The 12,169-nt window shown below is 50.2% G+C and overlaps 1 protein-coding gene across 6 annotated transcripts; it reads left to right on the forward strand.

The window, feature by feature from the left end:
• Positions 1–1,184: 1,184 nt before the first annotated feature.
• On the forward strand, positions 1,185–10,206 carry BNIP1 (BCL2 interacting protein 1). 6 transcript variants are annotated; one of them, XM_039878232.1, is made up of 6 exons: positions 1,185–1,335; positions 3,094–3,186; positions 3,978–4,069; positions 6,305–6,406; positions 6,598–6,716; positions 9,589–10,206. In XM_039878232.1, exons 1-6 carry the CDS (start codon positions 1,252–1,254, stop codon positions 9,783–9,785), a joined length of 687 nt encoding a protein of 228 aa, XP_039734166.1. In that variant the 5' UTR covers positions 1,185–1,251; the 3' UTR covers positions 9,786–10,206. The 6 variants fall into 6 exon arrangements, with proteins under 6 accessions (XP_039734166.1, XP_039734147.1, XP_039734157.1 ...); XM_039878213.1 differs by lacking the exon at positions 9,589–10,206 and adding an exon at positions 7,158–8,465; XM_039878223.1 differs by lacking the exon at positions 9,589–10,206 and adding an exon at positions 7,161–8,465.
• Positions 10,207–12,169: the final 1,963 nt, after the last annotated feature.

Raw genomic sequence — 12,169 nt, forward strand, 5'->3', positions numbered from 1 at the left:
AATTCTATGTGAAACAAAATACAGCGAAAAATTTTAAAATAAAACTTTAAGGCCAAAAGACACCATAAACCAACTCAAAATTCTACAGACTTACGAAAAAAAAGCCTACAGCTAAGGACTAATCCTAATATATAAAGAGCTCCTGGGAACTGATATGAAAAAGGCCAACCACCCAATAGAGAAATGAGCAACACTAAAGCAAATACAAACAGCTCGCAACCTCATTCATAAGAGAAATGCAAATTAAAAGAAGGCATTTTTCACTTATTCATATGGGCAAAAATCCCAGTGTTTGTTAACCCACCATGTTATGAGGCCCTAGGAAAGCAGGCATTTGTACCATATGCTGGTGACAGTATAAGCTGCCATCACCTCTGTGAAGAGCGGTTTGGGAGCATGCATCAGAATGATTAACTACACCTATACGTGGGAGCATTTGAGTTCCTGCTCCCTGGCTTACGTCGTCAGTTTGGCTCAAACTCTTACAAAAATTCTCAATCGATCGATCGATCAAATAAAAATAAATGCGTATATCCTTGGACCTGGCAATCCCACTTGCACCGGGCAAGTCATTATTCTCTGTGCCTATTTTCTCACGTGTAAAATAGAGATAATTCTACCTCCAGGGGTTATCGTGAAAGTTCAGTTAGATGATACACATAAAGCGCTTAGTACAAAAGGCTTGGAAATGCTCCAAAAATGTCAATAATATAATAACAGCAGCCAAGGCGCATCGCGTTGTCGGCACAGGCCGCAAGACCACACTGTGCTCGCTGCTTTTCTCTTCCCCTATTAATCCCCCATCCGACGCTGTGGTGACCATCAGCGGCCTCTGAGGAGCTGAGGCACAGGGACGTGATGTGGGGTCACCAAAAAATACGAAAATACAAGAAAGCCCCAAGAAAGATAAAAACCTGTTAATGCCACCTTCCAGAGCCATCGCAATTGATACTTTCCTTCCAGTCTTTTTTTTTTTTCTGTCTATGCAAAAAATATGTCATCATTAGAATGGCAGATAGGAGGAAGATGGGGAGAGGCCACCGTGAAAGCGTTCTTGAGATGCCCTCTTCCCTTCCTCTCCATTTTATTAGGACCTAGAGGCAAGGCCGATTTCTCCCACGTGTCAGGGAAAGTCCCCAAGACGTTGCGCGCCACCGGGCTTGTCTCTAGGGGGCGCTGCCGCAAGACCCGGCGGCTCGAAAACGCGTTTGAACTTGGCCACCGCCGCGGCCCGTAGCCGGCGTCTCCAACATGGCGGCTGCCCAAGATGTCCACGTCCGGATCTGTAACCAAGAGATTGTCAAGTTCGACCTGGAGGTGAAGGCGCTTATTCAGGTACTAATTCCCGGGACTCTAGGCCCCAGCCGTCCTAACCCAGAGCTCCGCTGGCCTCCTGTGGGCTCCGCCGTCTCACTGCCGAGCTTTCCCCACTTGGTCAGGTCTCCCAGGTCGCTGGCCCTGCCCTATGGCCGGCTTACGTCTCCTCTGTACCCCTTCGGTCCCTTCCCTTTGGCCTTGAGCCTCCGTCCGGGTGCCGTTGGCTCGCCTCCTCCGGGACAGCCCTATGTCCCCGTTCCTGACCAGGCTTCTCCTTTGTGGCCCCGCTCGGTCCCTCCTTTACGCACCCCTGGCTGTCGCCTGGTCCCGGACCAGCTCACAACATACCTGTCACCCAGCTTAGCCGAGTTTTCTGAAACTGCCCTCCCCACCATTTGATAGCGTCCCGGAGGCATTAGCCCCCCCCCCTCCTGGCCACCTCCGCTGGGTCCGGTGCCCCGTGGCCACCCCAGACCACCTGGCACGGGAGGCACTGGGTGACAGGACCGTAACCTGGGCTGTAGTTGTGATTTTGCAAATGAGGAAATCGAGTAAAGCGCCAGGGCTTGAATCCGAAGGCAGATCGTGGCAAAACTGGGATCTGGACGGGGAAAGTCAGCCTAGAGAAGGGACTGAGAGGCTCTACTTCGCCGTTTAATAGTTGAGGTAATGCAGGTGCTTTGCCTTAAGCCATTTAAGGGTAGAAGTCAGTAGTGCAATAAACCAATTGGCATAGGCGGGAGTTGGGAATGTAGAAATGGTTCCTTGAATTTAGCAAAAAGCAAGAGTTTTAAACCTTGATTTTAAGCAAATCGTTTCCATTTCCAACAAATGTTACTAAACATTAGATGCAGACTCAGAGTTGGGGCAAAAAGCGAAGGAAAGTAGAGCTCCCCACAGAAACCAGATGCAAAATAAGCCAAATTAGTGGTTTATCATATGGTGCCAGGAAGTTTGATTTAATGAGTAAGCATGAGAACAAGTGAGGAAACTTGATACAAATATTTAAACTTCTTGAACTTCCCTTGTTCCATGTATCTACTACGAAACATCATCGGGTCAGTTCTAGAATCTACTGAGAAACATCGATGATAGCTAGATTCATTCCACTCTTACTGTGTTCCAGCTCCTCTGCCAAGTGCTTTACGTACATACATGATCTGCGAGGCAGGTCGTGATGTGATGAGGAAACTGAGGCACAGAGAACTCAAGTGGTTTTTTCAAGGTTACACAGCTAATAAATTGCCACAGCCAGTATCTGACTCCACATAGTCGGGCCTGCTCTAAATGCCGGCTCCAATAATTCTGAATGTCCAGAAACAAATTCTAAATCTGCCCTTGAATCTGTCTGTAAACACTGTGATTTATAATAGGTAATGTGATTTGTAAATATTGAAGTTAATCTTGTCATTTGATTTAGCACCCTGACTTGTTAAGTTGGAAAGATCTAAAGTTAGAGTATCACTTTGGGATGTGCATTTTAATTCAACATATAAGCTGCTTTAAGAGTTTCGTTAAACTTCAGGAACTAGTAAGTCAAGACAGTTGTGTGCCTTTCTATGCTTTTATGTTACCTACTCAGAGTTCATTTAAAGAGGGAGGAGAAAAATGTCAATGATAATGTTTTTGCTTATGTTGCAGAGGTAAACAGCAAAGATGAGGCTAAGTTACAACCAGTAGGCCAACCTTAGTTGTGGTCTAAACCGACTCAACTGTACAGATGGTGTCATTTCATTGCCTTGAGAAAGGTCCCCTCATCTCTTCAATGTCTCCTAGGATATTCGAGATTGTTCAGGACCATTAAGTGCACTCACTGAACTGAATACTCAAGTGAAAGAGAAATTTCAACAGTTGCGGCACAGAATCCAGGTGAGCGAGCGGCTGAACTGAGATGCTCAGAATGGGAACGATAAAAGGGGCTTGGTCCTAGGACTGACCTCTGCTGGAGAGCTGTCCGAGTTCTTCAGTAAACATTTAGACAGTGGGGGTAACCGTACTAACCTGCCACCCAACTAAGAATGAGGAACTCTAGATTGTTTTTTTCAGGCTGTTGCTTTGCCCAGCCTCTTCCTCTGTGCTTTTGTAGTTGCCAAGCACATCATACGCATTTATAACACTCCTGAATTCACCTATGGCATATGTGGCGTCTCAAAGACAACGGAGCGCAGACTGCCAGTTTGAATGTAGGCTTTAAAACTTGCAAATGGTCCACCACCAGCCTGCAGCAAATAGGTGCCGAGACTGAGGGCGAGCGTTTAGAAATGTCTAGCAGTTTGATATTCCCGCGATATCCAAGGGTGGGACGGGTGGGCGTGATGTAGTCATTTCTGTTCCTTTTCACTGCGGGTGCCCACTGGGTCCCAGGCGTGCACCTCCCACTCAGGTTCAGCAGCCGTATGCCACTCGCAGGCTGACCGTGTGGCTCTTAGTTACCGCCTCACTTTGGGGCCCCGGGATTGTCCTTCCTTTCATCTAAACCCAGCTGCCTACGTGAGAGGATGTTCGCTACAAGTTCCCTGGCGATCCTGCATGCACTGTTCTCGGGACGGGGAGCGTGGGTTTCCAGTGCTGTCGCACGACCTCGCCAGACACAGGAGTGCGCTCTGGCCTCCGTGCTGGCTTCTACAACCGTTTTAACACGGAGCCGTTTTCTCCCAAAGGAACTGGAGCAGTTGGCTAAAGAGCAAGACAAGGAGTCGGAGAAGCAGGCCCTGCTCCAGGAGGTAGAGAACCACAGGAAGCAGATGCTCAGGTAGGCGGGGCCTCTGCTGGGTCCTTCGCTTCTGGGAGGGGGAGGGGGGGGCTGCCTAGTAAACCTGAGTTTAATGACTTCATCGTGTCATTTACACACAGACTCAGTGTTCTCTCTAGATCGGTAATTCTCCATGGGGCGAGCAGGGGCTTTGGGGTAGGGGGATCTGGGCATAGTTTACTAAAGCATATTTAATGTTACACTGTATTTTATATTTTTAAAACAGAGCCAAAAAGATGGTTGCTATTGTAATTCAGGTTCCTTTTATCTAAAGAGAGTTGATATTAGACAAAGACCACTCAAAGTGAACCTATTTAAGATGGATCAAAATTTAGAAAATTTTGAGTGGTACTTTATCTGCAAAAAATGAAACAAAAAATGGAAATAAGCTATGTTAAAAAAAAAGTTGGAGCGTTTGCAGCCGTGTGCTGATACTTGATTAACGTAATCCGTTGTGCTGTTTCTTAGTATTGAATTGGGGTACTTTTCCAACAAAATTGTCCGACGTCATGAACTAGCACCTGTCCCTTCACATTTGACTTTTTGTGCCATAATGATAAGAGAGTTTTTATTGCGCAAGTATCCGAGGGCCCATCAGCATCCCCAGCCCTCCAGGAGCCAGGTCGTTCTTTTTTAAAGTCCCTGCTTGGCCACCCTCCTCCTAGGCGTCCTCTTCGCCCTCGTTAACTGGCCGAACTCTGCCACATCCGGGTTTGTCTGTGGCTTTGCTTCTGATTTGAGTAACGCCCCAGCCTCTTCCCACCTGACAGCAGCTGCGTTCGTGACACCCAGCGATCAGAGGGACTAACGGACAGGGTAACAGACGGGGTGGAGGCCAGCATCAGTAGTAGGGGGGGATGTGAGTGGCCGTCGGCGCTGGGGCACTCGGCTCAGTAGTGATACTTTGTGTCATGATGACTTTTGCTTCCCGCGGCCACCAAGGGAACTCAGATTATAAACACTGAGTAAAGAGGACCCCCTCCCTGTGTATGGTGAGCCATGTCGGACAGTCAGCTCAGCGTGGGTTTAGAGTTGAGCGTGGCCGTGATCACGCCGTGGGTGGCGCACGGGGTAGAGGGGAGGAAGCGGTGAAGTTGGACTTCGGCGATGCGTATGGAAGCGGCAGTTGTGCTTGCCTGGGTCGCCGTGCCTGTCACACCCACCAGGGACTATCTGCTTGCTTGTCTTCCTTCCGGAGAAACGTGGGCCCCTTGAGGGCAGCCACTGTCGCTCCTTACCTCTGCGTGGCGAGGCTCAGCAGAACTCCCTTGCGAACAGTTTGAAAATGTAACGGATTCTTTTTAAATGTCGGGTGTGAGTTGGTGTGGCAGCTGCCGTTCGGGCGTCAGAGAGCTCATCCGAAGACTTTCAACATAGGGGTGCTGTTAAAAACCACCCTGTCAGTTCACGTACTGTACGTTTGACTTTTTTACAAATTTCTGGGCTTAGCGCAGTGGGTAGGAGCCAGTCGTGAGAGTTCTAGGGCGTGAGTTTGAGTCTCCGAGGGACCCAGGTACCTTTTTATAGCCATCAACACAGGCTGCACGGCCAACTCCAGGGAGCTGCTCACCAAATGGGACTTGTCTGTCATGCGGAGAGCGGGCAAAGAATGTAAATAAATCAGGTCGAACCCGGCCCTGCTGATGCAGTGTGTTTGTGTTGTCCATCATTTGTCTGTGGCGTGTACAGGACAGCAGCCTTTGAAGAAATATTGAGGCGCACTGTCTTTATGATTTTTTTTACTTCTTACAGCATATGCTGACTGAACAGCTAATGGGCCAGAAAGTGTCCTAGGTACTGGTGATGGAAAGATGGTGAGACATGGTTCTTCTGGAACAGGAGCAAGGAGTACACAGGGCAGAGCAGTGAAGTGTGAGGGAGGTGGACAGAACCGGCCTCGTGTGCTCAGCTGCGGGGTTGGAGGTTCCGCTGAAATCTGGAGCCTCTCTGGGCTGTAGACAGCCACGCCATGGCCAGATGGCTCCCTCTCGCTGCCCCGGGAGAAAGGGACAGTTGCGGGCAGTAGGAGATCGTCCCGGGGTGGCCAGGGTCCAGATGAGAGGTGCCGGGGCAACCAAGAGGAAGAGGCGGCGGGAGGTGGGGATGGACTCTGCTGGCCACCCCTGGGTGCCCTTCCCCGTCACTCCCTGCCTGGATGAAGAGCTGCTGTGACGTGAGCTGACTGTCAGCCTGGTGCCGTCAACAGAAACTCACACGTGACCCTTCTGATTCCAGCAATCAGACCTGCTGGAGGAAAGCGAATCTCACTTGCAAAATCGCTATCGACAACCTAGAGAAAGCAGAACTTCTCCAGGGAGGAGACCTCTTAAGGCAAAGGTATCTCTCCCTGTCACAGAAGGTCGCAGCGGTGCGCGTCCCCACTCGCAGTCTTCGAGACATCGGCATTGACTGAACGTTTAAAAAAATATGTACTAATTTCATAGATTAAAAAATGGGACCCCTTTGCATGTGGGCTTTCTCGAAGCCAGGCTTTTGTTCACGTCCCTCCTCCCACTCTGGACTTATAGGAAAACCACCAAAGAGAGCCTGGCCCAGACGTCCAGCACCATCACGGAGAGCCTCATGGGGATCAGCAGGATGATGGCCCAGCAGGTGCAGCAGAGCGAGGAGGCCATGCAGACACTAGGTAAAGCTGGGCCTGGAGCGGGGAGCTGGGCCCGGGGACGCCGGCTCCTCCACCCCCTGACTTGTGTGGCTTCTCACTCTGTGACAGTGCTGCACTTATTTCTCTTGTTGGTTTTTATAGTTGTACGTCCCCATTGAAACGTTCCCCAGCAGAAGCCCTCCCAGGGGCTCGTGTGAAAAGCAGAGATCCCCCTGCCCTCTCCTGCAGAGCGGGTGCCAGCAGGGCCAGGCAAGCGGCCCGGGATCTCTCTTGGGACCCACAGGGCCAGGCCACTTTGGGGATCAGTGCTTGGAGAAATGGTTAGTGTGCCGGCCACCTGCTTGTCGGCTCGGACTTCAGCTTAGTCATACTCCCCAGTGTCATTTTCACTGTGAGCTCCTTTTAAAAGATGTGGTCAGAGGCCACAGAAGCAGGAGCTTGAGACCATCTGGTTCTCTCCAGCAGCTTTCGTCTGGCGGCTCCTTTGCCATGCAGAAGAGAATCGGCCCTCCCCTCTGTGCAGGAAACAGAAGAAGAGTTTACTTTTCGAGACACTGTTGGAAGATTTCACACAGGGACAGAGTAGAGTGCATGAAGCCGTCCCCCAGCTGCAACAGTTGTCAGCTCGCGGCCAGTCTCGTTTCAACTCTGTCCTCGCCGTGCCCCCATCCGGATGAATTTAAGGCAAATCCTAGACATCATCCACAGATATCTCAGTATACCTGTCTCTAAAAGACTCTTGAAACAAAAAAGAAACAAACAAACAAAAAAAAACCAAAACCACAATACCATTATCTCCCCTAAAAATTATCTGTAATTTCAAACCCCCTTTTTTTTCAGTGCACTATTCAAACAGGCCAAAGAAAAGGGAAAGCAAGTAGTTTGTCCCCAAGGTCACCTGTGTTTGAAACTTATCTGGGCACTTAGTCTCAGGCCAGCTGGTCCCCTCATCTAAGAGCACGCTGGGGGCATGGCCTGAACCTGGGAGAGCCTGGGGGAATGTGAGAAAGGGGACATCCGGCCTTTGAATCAAGGGCTTTTCTGCTCGATGCAGGTGACAGGCACCTTGCCCCCAATACATATATCAGAAGCAGACGATGTACTTACGTAGTGGGAAGGGAGCACAGAAGCTGATGTGTTCTGGGGTTCTGAGGACTGCTCTTGGGGCACATTTTCTAATCATTTCCTTATGGCTCACAAATTCAGCTTGATTTAAAAGCCTGGTAGGGCCACAGTTTTTTTTTTAAACAGCCTATTAGGGACATGATGCCTGGAATTTGCTGCAAAGTCGTGGGATGGGGGACTTGCGTGGGGGTCGCAAGGGGCCAGGGTTGCTGGGCATTGGTGGTTCTCGGCTAGGGGTGATGGGCACCTGGCATTTCATGGTACTATTCTGTCTACTTTCGTGATGGTTTAAAATTTTCTATGAAGAAAGTTTAAAAAGAAAGGCCTATTGGGTTTTTACTTACCAGGTTCTTATTCGGTTTTTGAAACGCAGAGGCACAGAGAAGATGGCTGAGAGGGATTTTTGTTGTCAGTGTTCGTTTGTTTTAACCCCTTATCTACCCTTTTCATAATGCTTCTCTGTTTCTTCTAGTAATTTCTTTATTTAATAACTTTTCATCTTGTGAAAAGGTAATATAAATTACATGGTTAAGGAAAAAACCTCTAGGCCAGCACCGTCTAATAGAAATATCGTATAAGCCACATATGTAACTTTCAGGTTTCCAGGAGGCACGTCAAAAACAGTAAAAAGAAACATGAAATCAATTTTAATAATGTATTTTATTTAACCCATCGTATGTAAAATATTACCATTTCAATATGTAATTAATATTAAAATTATTGAGATATTTTACATTCCTTTTTTCTTCGTACTAAGTCTTTGGAACCGCGTGGGTATTTTATACTCAGACGCATCGCAGTTCGATTGGCCACATTCTACGTGATCAGCGCCACATGGGGCCAGATGGCCCTAGACGATACGGGAGGGAAACAGAAGCACAGCCCCCACCCGGACCACCCTGACCTCCAGGTCTGCTCCTCAGGGGCCACCACTGTCACCAGATTCTTTTACGTCCTCTGAGAGCCTCCAGGCATGCGCGGCACTAGTGAATTAAATTTCATTTATCCCCCCTTTCTTACAAAAGCGAAACATTTCACACGCCTTCCCCCCTTGCCTTTCCTCTTAACGTGTTTCACTCTCCGGTGGTTCTGATGATGCCTCGTTTCACTCTGGGAGAATGTTGCCAGGTAAACCTTCCCCAGGCATCAGGCCCAGATACCCGTACTCCCAAGTACAGTTGACGCCTGGGCACAATGAGCCTTATGGGATATGTGCCTTCTCTCAAGTTTCATGCAGTGTTCAGAGCACGGGCGTCACATCATTAAAGCTGCAGCCATGTCCAGGGACCGAGGGACTGGTACGTGTGAGGGCTTGTGGCAGGGCGCCCCTCACAGGCGGAAAACCGGGCTGCCGCCCAGCTTCTGCCCCCACGCAGACCTCCCAGGGCCGGGCAGCCGGTTTTGTGGCTGGCGGTCCTCAGCAGCTCCTACCTGCTTCAGGAGGCTGACCTTGACCGTGAGGAAGAGCCCTCTCCACCCTTTTCCCTGGTGGCCACGTTCAAGGGCTCCCAGTTATGGGAGTAAGGGCTCCCATACACTGCGACGGTGCATGTAAACAAACCATGTCACTCTCGAACCAGGAACCCAGGGAAGTGCCTTTCCTTATTCTGTCCTGTTCCTCCTCGCTCCTCTGTCTCGTCCCGTCCTTGCTTCTGGCCCCGGGGCGCTGGCTTCAGGGCACAGTGCTGTTGCTGGGAGCCGGCAGAGCCATCTTTGGGTTTTCTGCTCCGCAGCCTCTGAGTCAGGCTCCCTCCCTCTTATGTTTCAGTCAATTCCTCCCGGACCATCCTGGATGCCAGTGAAGAATTTAAGTCCATGTCGGGGACCATCCAGCTGGGACGGAAGCTCATCACAAAATACAATCGCCGGGAGCTGACAGACAAGCTTCTGATCTTCCTCGCGCTGGCCCTTTTCCTCGCTACGGTTCTCTATATTGTGAAAAAGCGGCTCTTTCCGTTTTTATAAGATCCTAGAGCGGCCAGCTTTTGTCTTTTAAGCTCCAGCGTCAGGATCCAGCCGAGCTTCCGAGCTCTGGCCCAGGTTCCAGCTGATCTGCGCCCCTGTCGGCTCCAGCTGCCCAGCGGGTCGGATGGAGACGGCCCCCAGGCTTTTGCAGGTGGCTGCCTTGTAGAGGGCGAGCAGAGCAAGGGGAGGAAGACCTGTCATCAGGACGCCTACAGGGACACTGACCCACGAGCCATCGCCCGCTGCAGGTGGCTGCCACGCAGAGCACTCAGAGACCATCCTCCCGGGTTTGATGCTTCTCCCCTCCCTCCCTCTCCTGCTGTGGCCTTCATGCCAGTCTGGTGGAGGGAAGAGGGGGCGAGGCAAGAAGGATGATGAAAGCTCATGTCCATTCCTTGAATAAACTTGACTATTTAATAGAGTGGACTGCGTGTGGTTTTACGAGGTATCGCTCTGGCTGTTTGTGTGCTTCTGTTTTTGATATCCAGATTTTCTAGGACGTGAACTTAAATCATTTATTCGTTCATCCAACAAAGAAGTGAGAAGCCACAGCCACATGCTGACTGTTACAAATAGGTCGGTAAAGCAGCCGTGGTCCGTCCCTCAAGGAGCAAGAAGAACGAGATGCCACAGGCGCTCAGGGAGGAGCGTGCGAACAGCCCCCACTGCAGGTGGCCCGCCCGACACGTGTGAAGGCTGAGCGGACAGCAGCCTGGCCTGGCGCAGGGTGTGCGGCGTCTCGGGGCCTGGCCCACGCCTTTCTTTTGGAGATCAGTGCTAAATATAACCAAGGAGAGCGACGCTGGTGATAAGCTGAGGCCTGTCAGGGCCCGAGTTCTGTTGAGGCCAAGGGGGTAGGGCCCAGGAGAGGCCCGGCCGGAGGTGTCCGTGTCTCCGTGCCATGGTCCTGGCTCACGTCGCCCAGGAATCCCAGCCTCCCCCACTATTTATAGCCCCAGGGGCCCTGGCAGGGGTCATGTGGGAGCTGAGGGGAAAGTGGAAAGAGCGTGGGCTGTGAAGCGTAGTTCTGAGAGTTGGTTTTGAGTCTTTGCTCTACTACTAATGGGCCACGTGATCATGGGCTACTTACCTTCTGTCGCTAAGCCTCAGCCTGTGCAGCGGGGGACGATGGTCGGTACAGATGATCACAGAGTCAGAGGAGAACGTCAAGTAGCAAGTGCAGCTTCGTCTGACTGGGCAGTGGGTTTCCTGCAGCACACAGCAGGGGCGGTAAGGAAAGCTGCCCCGGGCATCGGGCTTCTGTTTAGATCTGTCTGAGCAGAGGGAGGCAACAGCTAAGTGCCAGACGGACGGTCACGGGACCGAGTTAGGAGCTTGGCTGCATACCTCAGACTAACGAGTTTAATGAGTAGGGTCTGCATTAAAGTGTGTGCCTGTAGATACACTTAGATATCTAGCATCATCAAACAATTTCTGGCCCCAGAAGACGTGCAAATCGGGCACGCATGTGTCTTATTTATAGTCAAATTAAAGCTGAGAATAAAGCACAGATGGAAAATTCCCGCTCGGATTCCAGCTGTAAGGGCAGCAGATGGATGTTATCAAGTTAGGATTTTCCTGTCTTAACATTTTTCTTTACAGTTTCCCGTTAATTGTCAACATCCTCCTCACAATATGGAAATGTGTGGGCTCCGTACGCCTTTGAAATTCTCCCTTTGACACTTTATTCCTCGGTTACTCGTCTCCTTCTGAAAATGGTGTTGAATTTGACCCATTCCGAAATGTCATCGGTAACATTTATTTTACAATCCCAAATCCGCTGCAGGGGTTAGAAGGCCTCCCAAGCTGGCTGGCTGTGCAGGAAGCCGCCATCTCCACGTTCAACCGGGAGGGGGCAGTGTTCACATTCGCTCTGTGGTCTTGCTGAATATGTGCCCAAGTCCCTCAGTCTACACGAAAAGCCCTTATGGATTTTTTTTTTAAAAAAACAGATACCAGGTTCTTAAAAAATATATATAAAGCCTACTTATCTATCTTGGGAAGACATTTCACAAGTGACTAATTTTCACTGCTAAACAGTAAGACAAGCTTGTATTCTACATTTTAATTAGCCGACAGTCAAGGAATTAAAAGTAGAGAGCAGCTGTCAAGACGTCTTTCACTCAAGTATTTACTCAGCGCCATTTCTCGCCAGGCACCAGGTTAGGGGTACACAGCGAACAAGACGAAAATGCCCTGTGGTCACAGAACTCACAGCATGTCGCGGAGGCAGGCCGATGGCACCCAACACCCAGTAAGTCATTCACTGTGTTAGAAAATAAGTGTTTTGGGGGAAAAATGGAGCCGGCGATGGAGCTCTGGGATGCAGGCGTGGTCATTAAGTCGAGCGGTCAGAGCTGGCCTCGCTGAGGAGATGAGGTTTG

This window comes from Pteropus medius, unplaced genomic scaffold (genome assembly GCF_902729225.1).
Source record: "Pteropus medius unplaced genomic scaffold, Ma_sr-lr_union100, whole genome shotgun sequence".
In the NCBI taxonomy this organism is placed as follows: domain Eukaryota; kingdom Metazoa; phylum Chordata; class Mammalia; order Chiroptera; family Pteropodidae; genus Pteropus; species Pteropus medius.

Bases quoted from the DNA above. Each gene is read 5' to 3' on its own strand.
- BNIP1 (XM_039878213.1), top strand. From the start codon at position 1,252: ATGGCGGCTGCCCAAGATGTCCACGTCCGGATCTGTAACCAAGAGATT. The intron at 1,336-3,093 runs GTACTAATTCCC...AATGTCTCCTAG, and splicing joins AGGTGAAGGCGCTTATTCAG to GATATTCGAGATTGTTCAGG. The intron at 4,070-6,304 runs GTAGGCGGGGCC...TTCTGATTCCAG, and splicing joins CACAGGAAGCAGATGCTCAG to CAATCAGACCTGCTGGAGGA.